At 35.4% G+C, this 16059-nt stretch overlaps 1 protein-coding gene and 1 long non-coding RNA gene across 5 annotated transcripts in view; one reads left to right on the forward strand and one right to left on the reverse strand.

The window, feature by feature from the left end:
* The window catches only part of HOOK3 (hook microtubule tethering protein 3), a 79947-nt gene that overhangs the window by 49921 nt on the left and 13967 nt on the right, over nt 1–16059 (forward strand). For all 4 annotated transcript variants that reach the window (XM_031609359.2, XM_090131453.1, XM_090131455.1 and 1 more), the window contains 7 exons: nt 2862–2949; nt 3496–3565; nt 5082–5222; nt 6136–6223; nt 11415–11449; nt 12226–12308; nt 14241–14341. In XM_031609359.2, the coding sequence (XP_031465219.1) occupies nt 2862–2949; nt 3496–3565; nt 5082–5222; nt 6136–6223; nt 11415–11449; nt 12226–12308; nt 14241–14341 (606 nt within the window). The remainder of the gene's footprint in view (nt 1–2861; nt 2950–3495; nt 3566–5081; nt 5223–6135; nt 6224–11414; nt 11450–12225; nt 12309–14240; nt 14342–16059) is intronic.
* LOC149912744 (uncharacterized) lies at nt 3–16032 on the reverse strand. The gene is made up of 3 exons (XR_016461668.1): nt 14479–16032; nt 2274–2355; nt 3–1896 (listed from the first exon to the last, which is right to left on the reverse strand). It is a non-coding gene; the product is annotated as an uncharacterized LOC149912744 (long non-coding RNA).

Genomic DNA, 16059 nt, shown 5'->3' on the forward strand with positions numbered 1-16059 from the left:
CAAGGTGGTGGGGTTTTTTTGGTAGTAGTGAAAGCAACTTTGTGTCCTTTGTAACAGAGAGATGTCATAATAAAAATTAGCCATTTACAGCAATCTTTTTAAATTGGAAGCCTTTTTTCACTTATAATTTCCTCATGTATGTTTTATAAGATCCTTTTTAAATCTAAGAACTGTACAGCATAGAATTAAATGACTAAAATCATATGCAACACTTCTTAAAAATGAAGAGCTTTCATAGTTGAGATCTGAAATTTTCTTGCCCTTTCCTCATGAGAAGGTTAATAAACACTCAGCGTAATTGTCATGTATTCTGAATGAGTATTTAAAGTAGGTGTTTTTGCAGTATCTTCCTTATACTCCTGTTTCGTTCATTTTTTTTTTTTTTAAGATCTTTCCTTGAGATACCATCTGCATGCTTCTGTTTACACAGTCATGAACACTGCAGCAAGAGGCTTAGGAGTCTTCTAGAAGGATGTTTCCATTGTTACAATCTTGCCTTTCATGATAGTTCATTGACCTGTCTTGTAGTGTCAACATAGAACACACAGGGCTCTGTTCTGTTCCTCTCTGTCATTTACGGCTACTAATTCTGAGATCAATTTCTCTGTCCCCTCTTGCTAAGACCAGTCTCTTAAATTTTTCTTGCATACTCTTGTTTCACACCTGTTTATTTGTTTGTTTTTCCTAGAAGCACTGCAAATGCATTCCTAAGCATGGCTGGCATTTTTGAGTTAGAAGTTTCTCAGACTTGATGTATAAGTCCATTTATTCATCAGGAAAATTCTTTGTAGGCATTTCCTTTAATAAATCATGTTGCCTGTTAAATCCTTTCAAGAAAGGCCAGTCCTTACCCTTAAATAGTATCTATAAAATAGTAAATCTTCACTTATTTTCAGTTCACAGATCTTTGATTTCCATATTTTGTTAATTTTTAACTACTCTGAACAGTTGACCTTTTCACTTCCATTTGCTCTTCAGCTCAGATTGGAATGCTTATAGTTACCATTTGTGCTTTGGCTTTCATTTCTGCTTCTTATTTAAAGTTTGTTTTTCCAATTTTGTTATGTTTAACAGTGGTAAGATTGTGTTTGTGGCTTATCTGTTGCTTGATAGACCATTTTGTCTTGCACAAAGGATCTGAATTGCAGGTGACTGTTGTACAGTTTTCAGTTTTACTGCCTGGGTGATAGCAAATTCTTTTTAATTAAGTTGTTTTTCAGTACTTTCTTCTGAATTGATATGCACCTTTGAGAACTAGTTTATAGTTGAAGATTCTCAACGTTTGTATTACACCACCAATGTTACCTGCTCTTCCCATTTGTCATATACATATCACTAGCATTGCCCATCACAGATCAGAAGCCATGTGATGGTACTTTGTCAGTTACATTTTAGAGGCAGTTAGAGAAATCAGTTTTGTTCTTTTCTTTATATTCAGGCAAAGTATGGTACAATGTTTGGTATCTCAGCTTTGCAGGTGAATTTCACTTCTGTGGTCTGTTGTTTGAGAAGTAATATTATTTGATGAGTTGACTTTGTCTTCACTGTACAGATGAAGACTTTGAGTTTTGTCTATTCATTGAAATATTCTAGCATCTGATTAATTGGCTTGATGTCTTCTGACTGCAACGGACTGCAGAATCTTTGCTTTCAGCAGCTGAATTTGAGCACTCCTCTGAGCGGCCATTTTTCTGTATTTGTAGTAAAACCAGTTTTTTAACCTGCAAGACTCATTAAGTGGCTTGCTGTGCAAACAAAATGCACACTGTATCCAGATTGTTTTGACAGTTGCACTAGAGTTCGCTGGATAGGATTCAGAAATACAACAGAAGCCTCTGCCACACCTCACCAATATAGTCTTTGCCAAGGGTTTTTGAAGTTACGAATCCATTTAGGCTGAAATATAAAATACATCAAACTATTAATGTGATCAGATTCAAGGAGCTATCAGTAAACGCAGGTCTGTACCTACACAGAGTTGAGGTCTGACTTGGACCTTTAGTGAAGCTGGATATTTCTGATATTGGAGCAAACTACAACTTAGATCCTTAAATAGTTGCTATTCTCTCCTTTCATTTTTCACTGTTGGCGTCTTTCAGGACTAAAACTTGGTGTTATCTGTAAATTCTCATTTTTGCCAAAAGGAGGCTTCTGTTAGATGAGAGTGTATTTACGTGATGCTACTTTAAAACCCGTCTATCTAGATCCCAAGATGGGCCTGTTCTGTTTTTAGTTCTTTGGACTGAGTCTTAAGTCTTAGTCGTCTTAAATACCTGAGATGCTGGCTGGTGAATGGCAGGGCCAGTTGACACAAATCAGGAAGGAGTTATGGAACTGCTGCTCACACTTTCACTGCTGAAAGAGAAACAAAACCAAGTTAATAAGATTGTCTTTTGTTGACTGTGTCTTTTATTTCACTCTTGGCTAAGTCTTAATTTCATGGTGAGGGAAACATCTGCAGTGTCTTCTCACTTCACTTTCCCTTGGAACAAATTCCCTGATGAAGGGAAGAAGATGGCTTACTGATTCCTGTACTGTTTACTGTATACTGTTTACTGCCTGGTACCAGAACTTTGTGTCACTAAAATGATGGTGTCAGCTTATATCCTAATGGTTTTACTCTGCATAGCTGTGTTAGCAGAGCATAAAAAAAAAAAAACATTGTGTTTTAAATTTTTAACTTTAAATTTCTTCTTATTCTGTTGTGAAATAGGCTGAGATCCCTTAATTTGAAAAGCAGTCTCTGATACCACATTCAATTCTTTTGAAAGTGTTGATACTATGCCTTTCATCAAATTGCATAGTTTAAATATGGAATGGCAGTGCCAAAACTTATATTTATTCTCTTTCCAATTATTTAGAGATTAAGAACAGAAAGGGATTCTTTGAAAGAAACTATTGAAGAGCTCAGGTGTGTACAAGCACAGGAGGGTCAACTCACCACTACAGGTAACAAAAACGGAGATTAGAAACATCTTTTCTAAAGTTCGTGAGATTTATCTGAAGAGTACTGAATGTGCTTTGTTTAGGAGAAAATAAATTTAGACTTCCTTGAAAGCATCAATGAGAAGCTGCTTTTGCTACTCATAACTTGCATAACTTCTGATTTCAGTGGATCAGAACTTTTAGTCTCCTCATTGTGGTAGTTCTAGGATGTATTTCTAAACTGTTTAGTCAGTCTGAAGAAAATTACTTAACCTTTCTCAAGTATATATGGTATTTCATGTGTTGCAATGTATTTGTTATGTTGCACAGCTTTTTGAATAAGCTCTTGAGAAAATGCACCACAAAATCACGTTGACCAGATTGATTGTAGGCAGAAATAGCAGTTGTTTTTCAAATGAAATTGTGCTTTCCTGTCTTGCTGTAGCTTGATTCATTTCCCATTTTATAGCATTACTCTAAAATTACAAACTTGCAGAACAAATTTACTTCTATTTCTTTAAAAGAAAGTAACTGGTCTGCTTGCTAAATGTTTTACTTTTTCTGACCCAGGATTGATGCCCCTAGGAAGACAAGAACCTTCAGACAGTTTAGCAGCAGAAATTGTTACTCCTGAAATAAAGTAAGCTAATATGTATGCTTTGTTATGCTAACCATTATGATGTACCCATAAATGAGTGGTTTATTTCTTGATAAGTGCTGAAAAGTTTATGCAGTTAATGTTTTCTATCTCATTTTGTATTTCTGCGCAGCAAGAGCTTTTATGCTTAAGACAAAGTTCGTTTGACCTCTCTTCAGTTTTTGTATTGTGCTCCAAAAGAAGGAAGAACAACAAACTTCACCTCAGACTGTACTTTTCCTGCAGAGAGTTCATGTAACTGCAGCTTGTATGTGCTCTGACAGAATACCAGTACTTGCTGTTGCGAAAGGAAAAAATGGCTAACACTTTGAAAGGAGCAGTAGATTTTGTACCCAATTTTATATCCTAGTAAATGATTATGATTTATGAAAGAGCAGAACAGCCATGGCGGAGCTTAAAGTCATTACAGCTTAAGAGGTTGAAAGTTACGTTATACCAGTAAGCTCATTCATTATCACTATAACCTGAAAAATAGGTTATTGAAAGACAGTCATGTATCAGAAATCTGTTGACACTGTAGGCATTTAGTTTTTTTCATCCCTACAAATACTGATACAGCCATTAAAAATTGGAAAGCTCCTTATGTGGTTAAAAGCAGTGATAAAGGAGTAACTCTTTACAAAGTTAATCGTAGAATACAGTTGACTGTCTTCTATCTCTATTGATACACCTTAAATTCAAGAGCATTTCTTTTAGTTTTATTCAGGAATTGAAAAATGTTTTGTGGCAGTATTAGTGCAGTATGGAGTTACTGATTAAACCTACAAGACTGAACAATAGAAGACAGAAGCCATAAATGTTCTAAAGACCCAGGGACATTTTACCATCTTGTCACCTTAAACTGTTTACAGATCCTCAACTCAGCCTCCTTGCCTACCATGTAGAGGCAGTTGCAGTTGCTTCCTTAGTATTAGAACTTCCTGATCTGGAGGTCTGGGCTGCTGCTTCTGTAGGTAAAGAAGGAAGGCAGCCCACCCATTCAAGAAGCAGTTCTCATGTTCCCCACATTATGACAGGAATCTGTTCGCAAGCACCTTTCTCCATCTCATGGAGGAAACCAGTGGACTAAGTGGGAAATTTTTGCAGTCTGAGGCCTGTCAGTTGCACCTGTGTGAATCAACAAGAAACATGAGGAAAAGCAGTCTCTGAAATAGAAGTAGCTTCTCCAGGATCTAGCAGTATTCATTTACAACTGAGATTACAACCTCCCTTGTAAGTGCCAACTAAGTGCTTGGCACTTAGTTCTAGATTTTCTCTATTCTACCTAATAAACATGTTCTGCTATGCTCTGAGATCTAATAGGGTCATTCAGGCAACTTTCTGTTGTGTTACTTTCAAAAATTATAGCTCTTTTAACTGGATTTTAATCTGGGGGCTTGAAGACATAATTGTTTTATCTGTCTCCCTTAAATAGGTAAAGAGAATCTTTACACAATCTTTACACATCCTGTGGTTATCGGTTTACAATTTCTGTAAAATTGTGTTTCAAATTATTTAGGGAAAAACTCATTCGTCTTCAGCATGAGAACAAGATTTTAAAGTTGAACCAAGAAGGTTCTGACAACGAAAAGATCGCCTTGTTGCAGAGCCTTCTTGATGATGCAAATTTACGAAAGAATGAATTGGAGACAGAGAACAGGTAAGAATTATTGTCCTCTGCCCCGCCAAGTTGCACTGATGTGCTGTACACTTTTGATGTTTCTTGTCCAACACAAGGTTCCCCAGCGCAATAAAAGCATAGGCTTACTGTATTGAGTGAAATGCTAGAAGAATGTGATTGAAGTACTGCAGAACAAAAAGAATCTGAGAGATGGAGAGGCTGGAAAGAAGGCAAGCTCCGGGGGATGTGATTAATGTTTAAAAATATCTAGTGGAAGTGCCTAAAGGAAATGGAGCTAGAGTCTTCATTAGTGAGGCAGAAGAGGCAATGGGCAAGAACTGAAACACATGAAATTCTAGGTAAATGTGAGAAAATACTTCTTTACCACGAGCATTGCTAAACAGTGGAATGTGATACCCAGAAAGGTTGTTTCCATGCTTGGTAATACTCAAAACACGGCAGCACATGTTCTTGGATATAGATATCCATGGAGACAGGCAAGATTCATCTGAGGATGCTAAGGTAATGCTAAGTAAAGCTGACCTTTATTTGTGTTTGGCTACTCTTCATTTAATCTTTGAAAGGTCTTGGTAGTTTTTAAGGTTTGAGAAAAGGTTGTTAGGGTTGTTAGGGTTCTGTGGCTGTGTAAAGGCAATAAGGTAGTTGTCCTCACACAGAAAGTCAAAAAGAGTTAGAAACTCTTCTCGTATATGTGGAAATAATTTCTTATGGCTTACTTCAAACACTGACTTGGAAAAGTATCAGAATGTTCTGGGAGGCTGCTGACTCTGATCTCTGGAACTGTTGTACTAAGTTCTGTTGTAAATTCTTAGTGAATAAAATGTAGTATTGTATCTCTGTAGATCTGGAAACAGTAAACCCTAAAAGTCTCAGCCATCATCTTGAAATTTTTTGTTGTGTTCTGAGGAATAAAATTTTACCTATTTCATAGATTGGTAAATCAGAGACTTCTTGAAGTGCAATCCCAGGTTGAAGAACTACAAAAATCTTTGCAAGATCAAGATTCAAAAGCTGAAGATGTAAGTAGAAACTTATCTGGGTCAAACTTATGTTCAAGTAGTTGTAGTGATTTAAACATAAAACTTTTTGTAGAGGTTTTGCTTGTTATTTAGTAAAGAATCAGACTGCTAGGGATTTCTTATTGTTTAGCATATTCTTTGTTAGTGTCTTAACACTAAATTGTTCTTCTTTAAATAGAATATAAGACGAAGTACGACATTTCTGTAGGAAAAAAATACAAACATTCTATGCAGAGAAAGTATCATATCAAATATGCTTTATTTGATTAAATTTTGTCTGTTCCAATACCATACAAAGCATTGTTTAAAATTGTACAGTTAGAATAAAGAGTTTTGAGGGGAATTAAGGACATGTTAATTCTCCACATCTTAATAAAGTATCTGAAGATATTTTTGTTTAAATAGTAGAATTGAAGGTCTTTCCTGCTGGTGGATGTCCTTTAATTTTTTTAATGTATCAGCTAATGCAAGAAGTTGGGCAGGCCAAAACTCAAAATGGTAAATGATTTGTCACTTAACATAATGTAGCATTTTCTGTTTCCACACACACAGTTACTTTTTTTTTTTTAATTTGAAAATATGCATCATGGCAGTTTAGCGTAAAGAACAACTTTCAGTTTTCCACTCAAAAAATGCTTTTGCCACCTCCTGTATTTGATACAAGACGCTGTCTAACTTTCTTGAAAACTGTGATTTGCGGGAGGATATGTGTATACACAGTGTGCACTCACAATACCAGTGTACTCCTCTGCTACTTGGCAACAAGTTGTAATGTGTTGCATTCTATTTTTGTGTTTTTATTTTAGCTGATTTATATTAAAAAATGACAGATCTTCTAGCTGCTTATTTTCATTTAAGAGTTTTTAATTTAGCTTTTCCCATTAATTTTTAGAATAAACTGCTTGACTGTAAAGACCATAACCTGGTTCAATTGATGTTATTTTCCAAAGTAACTTAGAATGTGTTTTAGAGTGCCTTTTAAAATAGGTTCATACTGTTTTATGATTCTGATATATTCTTTGCATTCTTGTTCATTTACTAAAATCTGATTTTTCAGGATGAACAAGAATATGAAAGCACTATTCTCAGATACTGTGTATTGTAAATAGTCCCTATTTAATTGAATTCAGCATTATTTACTACACTGGAATTCTGTTCCTTTATAAAGCTCTAATTTGGACTGTAGTTTAGGGCATGTCTGCAACTTGCTTACAGGACTGATTGCAGCCTGTGTAGGCAAAATGTGAGCACCGTGGTACACTGTGCTGTGTGTGTACCAGACAGGTGTTGCTAGGCAGAGCTGGAGTTGGTTTTCAATTAGCTGTTTTCCTCACTTCTGCGTAGGTCTGACCAATCCAGTGGTGATAGATACACACTAACCTCTTGACCTGTTTTGCTGAGCTTAGTTTGTAGGCTGTCACTTCTCTTAAAGAAGCAAAAGAGTACAGAGTCAGATCAGTTGAGGTTGCAAGAGCATCTGAATCAGTGGACACTTCATCCAGAGTAACACAAAGCATAGCAAATCTCAAGGTTAAACCCAGTGTCAAGGTAATCAGATTGTCCTGGGACATCTTGAAGTTGTCCATAAGAATCATTAAAAAATGATTCTTCAGATTCATGAGAACAGAGATAAGGAGGCACACAGCATGCAGTTCATTGTTTGACCAACTTTTTTCCGATTTTTACTACTTCTCTGCAACAGTGCATTGAAATCATTGCTTTTGCGTACTTAGCAGCATAAATATCATCAACCTTGAAAATTAAAGGTCCTGTTTGTATTCTTATTATTGGTGGATTTTTTTTTTTTTTTTTTGTGTGGGTGTTTTTGTTCTTTTAGTTTTGTTTGCTCTCAAAGCTGAAGTAAGTTTTAGGCTTGCTCAAGAAGCAGTAGAAGTATTTTTCTAAGCCAGACAAATGTCGTTACTAAGATCCAGGTTGGGATGCTATTTGATTTTTGTACTGAAGCTGCAGTGGAAAGAGGATGTTAGGAAGACATCAGTGATTAGGTCTGTAACAGGCACTGACACAGCATGTTGGGATTCGTGAATAGTCCCTTCTGGGTACTGGCCAGGGAGTGGCCTCCTTACTCTGATCTTCCAGACTGCCATATTAAGTGAGACATCTATGGTGTATCAGAATAGCAGGTTTGATTTGTTGTCTTTCAGAACATATACATGTGTAGGGCTGTTCAACAAGTACTCCAAACAGCCTTATGTCATTTGCATGCCTTATCACTCCTTTTCTTCCCACTTGTTATCTCTTTTTCTGTTCCCACTTGTTCTCTCTTTTTCTGCCTACTGTAAATATAGTCCTAGATAAACAACTGACCTTTGAATACTTCCACTCCTCTAGACCAAGTTCTGCTAAATCTCTAATAAATTGGGAATTTTTCATACTGTTACATAGGCAATCTTGGCTTTATATGCTAATCTTACTGCACTTACCATGTCTTACTCACTTAGCTTCTCCCTCAGAGGTCCCTAGAATTCTATTACCTGTTTGATTTCTCGTGAAGTCAGCAGCTTTGCCTATTACTCCTAGAAATCTGCTCATCCTGGTGCTTTTCTTGGCTTCTGACACTTTTAGCTGTTGTATCAGGCAGTTTTCTCAAGTCATGTGCTATAGTTTCTCTCATCCTATTAGTCTAACCTCAAGCCAGATCACAGTCATCTGCCTGCAGCCTCAACATACAAAACAAAGCCAAATTTAGACCCCAGAAAGGAGAAAGAATTCTTTTATTGGCCTGTATGCAATTAGGTACTCATAAATTTTCAAGGAAAAGGCTTTATTTTTGCAGGTGTTTTAGATGCAAAAGCTGATAGCAATTAGATATTGGGGAAAAATAACTTTTCTAAATCACTTATCAGTTGTTTCTTTTAGTGTTTTGCAAATGGAAATCATTAGCATAGGGAGAAAATAACTGAACTGCTAGTATGGATCTGTTGATTTTAGCAGTTTTATTAAAGAAATATTTTCTATTATGAACAAGTGATACACGTGAAGTTCATAATGAAGCTATTTAAAGAATAGATGAAGCCTCAGCTCTTATTGAGATTTTAAGATATTGGCCTTGTTCTGTGAGAACAGCAGTTATACCATTTAGCAGAGGATTCAGATATGTGACTTCGAAACTGACTGAGACTTTAAAAAAAAAAAAGTAATCATTACCCAGTTTTAGAGTAATTCATTTGAATTTATGTATCTTACTTAGAGAATATATGTCTTTAGGCTGATAAAGCTGCATGTTTTACCTTTTATCCTTTTTTCCCTTCTTGTGTCTTGGGTAAATTACTCTGTCTGAGTAACTCAGTCTTTTAATAGCATGTGCTGTGAATTGTTAGCTTCTTGCTTGTAAGAGCATTCAATCTATCTGGATGGGAAGCAGGTTACTCCCTGCTGATTGGTGGCTCTACCAATCTGTATCCAAATGTATTGTAAGGATCCTCAAAACAAAAGCTGAGATCATTTCTAATTTTCTTAGAAGCCTTCAGAAAATAAATAGTCACTGCTGCCAAATTTTCCTTTTCTTGTCTAAACCAGTGGGTAGTGCTCCAAATGGTCAGACGTAAGTGACTTTTCCAATTTAAATACTTTGTGACCAAGATTTGTTGTTACTAAAGAGCTGGTGATGCAGTAGCTGTTCAGAGAACCAGAAAAAATGTAGTGGTCAAAACCTGCAGATTCCTAGCTGCTCTAAATTTATGGCCAGTCAGTGGAGTCACATTGGCTTATTTTTGCATACTCCCCCATTTTATTATAGTGTAATAAGAAAATGCAGCTTTGAAGTTGACTTACACATTGGAAGTTAGAAATCATAAAATGTGACCCAGGAATGAGATCAAAGACAATATTTGGAAACTTTTACCTATAACAAACCTAACATTTGGGAGTGATCCACACTGTAATTGTTCCTACTGGCTGGATGTCAAAACATGCACAGAATGACCACTGGAGGATAAACAGTGAAGTTTGCTGATGATGGTATTCTAGAGCAACTGTCACATACTAGAGTTCCTCTTTGGTTGGTGTAGGATAAACATAAATCAGAATCTCCATTTTGTTTTAATACTTTGCATTTGCCCTGTACTTGATCTGTGTGAAAAAAAGCACAATTCATGATCACCCCAGGAAAACACATGCATCTCTTCCTAGTGGTTGTAGCCCAATAGACTGCATATTTTCTCCTGTTATGTTACTCGTGTTAATTTTTTCTTACATAACTTTACAAAAAGCAGTTGTTCTCCTTTGAAATTTTAGTTTGATTATTTATAAATGTGCTTTTTATTGTTTTTAAATTTTTTTTATTAGTGTGTTTTAGAAAATGTTGCAGTATGAAACAGCTGATGAGAACGGAGGAGAAAAATGCGCATGCCTGAAAATACGCATAGCTTTAACTTTTCTGTTCATGTACTTTCTAAATAGTTTCTTCTGTTGGCTGCTGTTTTGTTTTGTACTAATGTCATCTCTGTTTCTTGGCATGGGCTTCTGCTTAAGGCTATTGTGAGTATGGCTTTCTATTTACTTAACACTACTTTCAGTTAATAGACATTTATTGATTTCATTTTTTTTGAAAAATACTCACTGTGTATAAAGTGAGTTTATGGTTAAAAGAAAATTTACTTTGAAGCTTTTATTTAAAGAGCTTATTGAAATGTGAATTAACCAGAAAGTGGAACACTGTAAGTTGTATGAATATTTTTTTACATGTCAGTAGAGATGAGAAACAGAAAAGTTGTGAGAATATCTGCTCTGGTCCAAAACACTTTGTTTCTAGTTTCTGTGGGAATAGGAATTTGGTACAACTAACTTATTACACGTCTTCATTCAAATTGCTTTGCAGTATTGCTAAGGCGACTCTTCTAGTGAATTTTGCTGCACTTTCTATTTCAGTTTAATTTGTTAAGTCTAATTAAAACTGCGAAAGAACATTGTCCTTTATGGATCTTGCTTATATTGATCTAGTTCCTGGGGAAATATCTGTGAAGATATGAAGCATTCTAATTTCACAGTAGTCACACAGCTGTCAAGGAAAACTACCACAGAGGACAGGCTTACAGTTGTGATCTAAATCTGAGTGAATTAAAAAGGTGGACTTTGGTTAGAATGTCAAAATTGTATCTTAAAAATAATTGTGAAATTATGTTAAAGCACCACAATATATTTAAGTAACACATTTAACTTTCCATTTTAGTCAGTTCTTCTGAAAAAGAAACTTGAAGAGCATCTGTAAGTATTGTGTTAGTCTTATTTTGCTTTCCATTTAAAATGTGTTTTCCATATGGAGGGGAAGGCAGATACTTATGAATAATGCCTCTAAAAGATAAACAATCGAGAGAAACTGTTTTGCACAAGAGAGTTAGGGAATCTGCTATGTGGATGTTATTTTCATTTAATAGAAAACCCTTGACAAAAAAGTAAAAACTATAAGCGAACCATCATTTTGTGATAATTAGAACACATAGCCTAACATTGCATAAGAAGAGTAAGTTCTGAGGGAAACATTTTAATGTAAACAAAAGTAATCTCTTTGCATGTTAATAGGGCATAAAGGAACACTTTAGGAAGTGCTGTTATTTTGTTCTACTGTTTCTACTTTCTAAAGTAGATGATGATGCTCACTTTTCTTTTTGTTTGCAAGTTGTTCACATAGTTTCTGTTTCTTTGGGATTCAGCCATTCTTTCATAATGTAATCTTAGTTACGAATATTCATTTTAGGCATCAGTTGAACAATTTACTGTAAGTTCTGAAGTAAGTTCCTAATTTTGGACTGACATTGAAGCTGCTTTTTCTCCATATACTGTAATAATTTTCAGCTTACAAATATTACAAATATTTCCATGGTGACATTATATACCTGTCCTTTGTCCTTGTGCCCCATGGCAAAAATCAGTAATGCTGTAAGAAATATATGGTTATTTGAGTTTTCTTATGTATCATTTAATGTTCATTCAATCACAGTAAGTACACAGGGAAAACAATATGCCTTTTTGATTTGTAACAGTGAGAAGCTCCATGAAGCTAATAATGAGCTACAGAAGAAACGAGCTATTATTGAGGATTTGGAACCAAGATGCAATAACAGTTGTGAGTTTACTGACATTCAGTCTATTCCTTTTATTTGTAAAGTATTTCATTTGTGAGGTCTTTAATTAGAATGCCTGTAGAAAGTGCACGTTAAACAAAACATACATTTTAAATGGCAGCCATATTTGTTGGTAATTTCTTCAAAATTGTTGCCTACGACAACAGGTGGCCAGAAAAATGATTATAATACTCAAAATGAAGGAGATGGGATGTCAAAGACCACCATGAAAATGACCACAGAAATAGCTACTCAGTATCATAACTTTTGTTGAACCTCAGCTGCTCAGAACTGTTGTATCTCCTAGCATCTTAATTTTGAAGATCCCTAGGCTATTCTTACTGACAATACATATTCCTTCAGCATGTTTTCAGATGACAGGTTAGAACTGTGTTGTAATTTGAGAAAGCTTTTAGACAGCGGTCAACAAGAGTGTTGGTTTTATATCCTATAGACAGATGGTTTCCAAACTCCTAGCATCTAGCTGTTAACGACTGATTTTTAGTACAGTCATGCTATTTATTTCTTGAGAAGTATTACTGGAGCTAGGTTGTTTTGAAGCTTACTCACTTTATAGAACAAGGCAAAAACTTGCAACCAATTTTAGTTCCTCTGGTATATGCAAAAAGAAATTCTAGTCATGAAGAGATCCAAGAGGACTGAAATATAATTGCAGTATTCATTGCACGAATCCTCTATACAAAAGGGAATTTTAATTGTGTTGAGCCAAAACTACAATATATGTTGTAAAATTCTGTCATAGCAAATGGTAGAATGCATGGAATTGAAGATCAGGGACTAAAAGAGAAGATAATAAACTTATGATCCTGTCATATTTGATAAGCCTTAGTGTTAAGTGTAAGAACAGTTTACTGACTCTCTGACTTACAAAAATCAAGACATGTTGAAGCTTCTGTAGTTGCTCTTTCAAAATCTGTTTTTTCCTTCAGTCCCGATGAAATAAAAATACTGGCACTTCTTCACACTCAGGATAAAAGTTGTGTGAATTATTTCTTCAGGTTCTCTTAGGTGTCCTGGGTGTTTCCAAAAGGATCAGGTGTTATACAAGAATCATCCCACCATGAAAAAATGAATTCTTATAACCTCGGAGATCATCTAATTCGGTTCTCTTATTGTCCTTTCAACAGGACTTTGTCCTCTGGAATGCTGAAACGTGACTTGATCTTGTTACCAGCTTAGTGTTTTCCAAATGCTTTGAGAGAAAACTATAGGATAAACATGAAAGAACATGACAAAAATAATGATGCTAATAGACTGTGAGTTGCCAGTTGTCTAATGTTGTCTGAGCCACACACCAGTGATATCTGCTGTTTGATACAGAATGATGGAATTGGTCTTTTTCAATGAAGATGTGTAGTTTATACAAATTATATGTGGCTCAGCATATTTTTTTAATCAGTGCAGGAAAAGGCTGTCCTTCTGGCCTTCACTGCTGTGGAAGAAGTTAAATTGAGTAAATTAATGTTGTAATTCTGGTGATTTTTTTTGTCCAGTGTTACAATTGAATGTATCTAAGCATCACGCCTGTCAATCATTAATCTCACATAGAACAGGTAAACTCATTTTTATCTCAGTTACAGTACCGAGATATTTCACAATCCATAATGTATTAAGAAACAAATTTTGTGAGTCTGCTAACTAATTGCAGTGATTTGATTCCCTTTCTCTTTTTTTTTTCATGGTTTTTTAAAACAAAACTTGTGTAGTTCAATTGCTTGAGATTATGGAAGTGTACACATTTGTTCTTTTCCTGAGCTGTTTAGTAATTTGAATTATGATGTCTGTTTAATTATATTCCTTATGTATGCTTTTCTTAACTGCAGTATGCTCTAGCTTTAAATGTCTGTTTGAACTTGTGAAAGTAAACATAATGTAATTGTTGTTTTCCAATGTGCGTACCTCCTTACATTAAGCACTCAAAATTGAAGAATTACAAGAAGCTTTACGGAAGAAGGAGGAGGAAATGAAGCAAATGGAAGAGCGTTACAAAAAGTATTTGGAAAAGGCCAAAAGTGTAAGTATATTTGTTCTACATTAATGATTCCTGGCTGCACCACATGTCTAGTCTCCGGGAATAAAAAATAAAGAAGTTAACTGTATATACAGTGGTAAGAACAAGAAAAGAAATGGTGAGTTTCTGTACCATCTTACCATTATGGTACACGATATTGATTTATTCTTCAGATTTTACTCTTCTTGTGTTCATAGCTGTCCCCTTTTGCTGTCTATCTATAAGCCCCTTCTGCTGTCTCCATAAACATATATACCCATGGCAGCAAAGTTCTGGAGTCACCCAGTGAAACCTGACTTACTGAAGTCAGCTAATGACAAGGAGAAGAGTGCTAAACCTTGTCTACTGTGGTGACAACCTATTTCTTTATCAAAATTCTTCAATACTTGTATCTCTGACAGAACTATAGATTAGCTGAAGTCATGTCCATACTAGGAAATGATGTGGAATATCTGTGCTGTGTTTCACAGTCAGAGAACCACCTGTATAAACTAACAAGGGAAGAAAGCTCCACGAGCAAAAATATTTTTTAATTAGCATTTGTGCTGGGACATCTGGGGACTTCCGACAGTTTTCCTGAAGGTTATGCTTCTGTACACACAAATGTAGCTTACTGAGACTTTTTTCTTTTTTTTTTCTTATGCCTCATGTTGCTTACTCTTTCTCAGGGTATTCTGATGAAAGAGTCCTGACTTCCCCTTTCAGTAAGATTTATTTGTATGTACTGTGTTACTATGGGACGTTTTATCCAACAGTAGTATTAGTTATTTTAGTCAGGCTAGGTTTTTGTGATCTTCTTACCAACTTCCGCTATTGTTTTTTGTGTGTGTGAAAATGAATATAGTCATAGCCTTCCACTCCTGAGACTGTATCCACATCCAATGTGTATTTTCTTAGAAATATAGTACATTAAAGTTCTGTTTTATTTCAGCATCTATATATGAACCTGAAATGGGTAGAAAGGCAAATGAGAAGTCTTTTCCCATATAACCCACATTTTGTTACAAAGTTTTCAGTTTTTTTCTATTAAAGAGTTAGGAATCTAGATGTTATGCTGCATTTGTTCTTGGTTTAATTCTGTGATTTTTAGTACTTAGATGCTGCCTGTAATGAATGCCACATATGAGCATACCTACCTAAGTGTACATTATCTTATTAATAAGTAAACGTCCATGCATACACACAGCATGCTTCTTGACATCACAATTTTCTAGAAGCAGTGCCATCTGGTGCCAGATGGCATCTTTCCAAACAGTATATTTCTAAGCTGTAAAGGAGGAGATGACAGGCCACAAGTAGGTAGACAAGAGCTATAATGAGAAAAGACTTTTGAGAAAAAGTTTCCACCAGTGTGGCCCATGGTAGTGCAACTAGTGAAAGGAACTGCTTATGTGGATCTGAGATACTTAACCTCTTAGGTGTCACTTTTTCCCATTAGTGGTTTCACTTTATGGTCATGTAGAGCATTAACGTACTATGGCTGATGCTCAGAGCATCTGTCTCGCAGTTTTTCAAGATTGTTTTGCAGGATTCAGCCTCCTAAAACTACACATTCCTCTGTTCCACATTTTAGTGTGTCTTTTCTTAGTATTGATGTGCTTTAAGTCACTTGCTTGTTTTCTGACCTGCCTTACATTGTAATAATTTTTTAGGGCTTTTTTTTCGTTCCATTGGATTGATTTTGCAGCATTTAATTAAGCACAAATTAATCTTATCTTACA

This window comes from Phasianus colchicus, chromosome Z (genome assembly GCF_987193195.1).
Source record: "Phasianus colchicus chromosome Z, bPhaCol1.hap1.1, whole genome shotgun sequence".
NCBI classification, from domain to species: Eukaryota; Metazoa; Chordata; class Aves; order Galliformes; family Phasianidae; genus Phasianus; species Phasianus colchicus.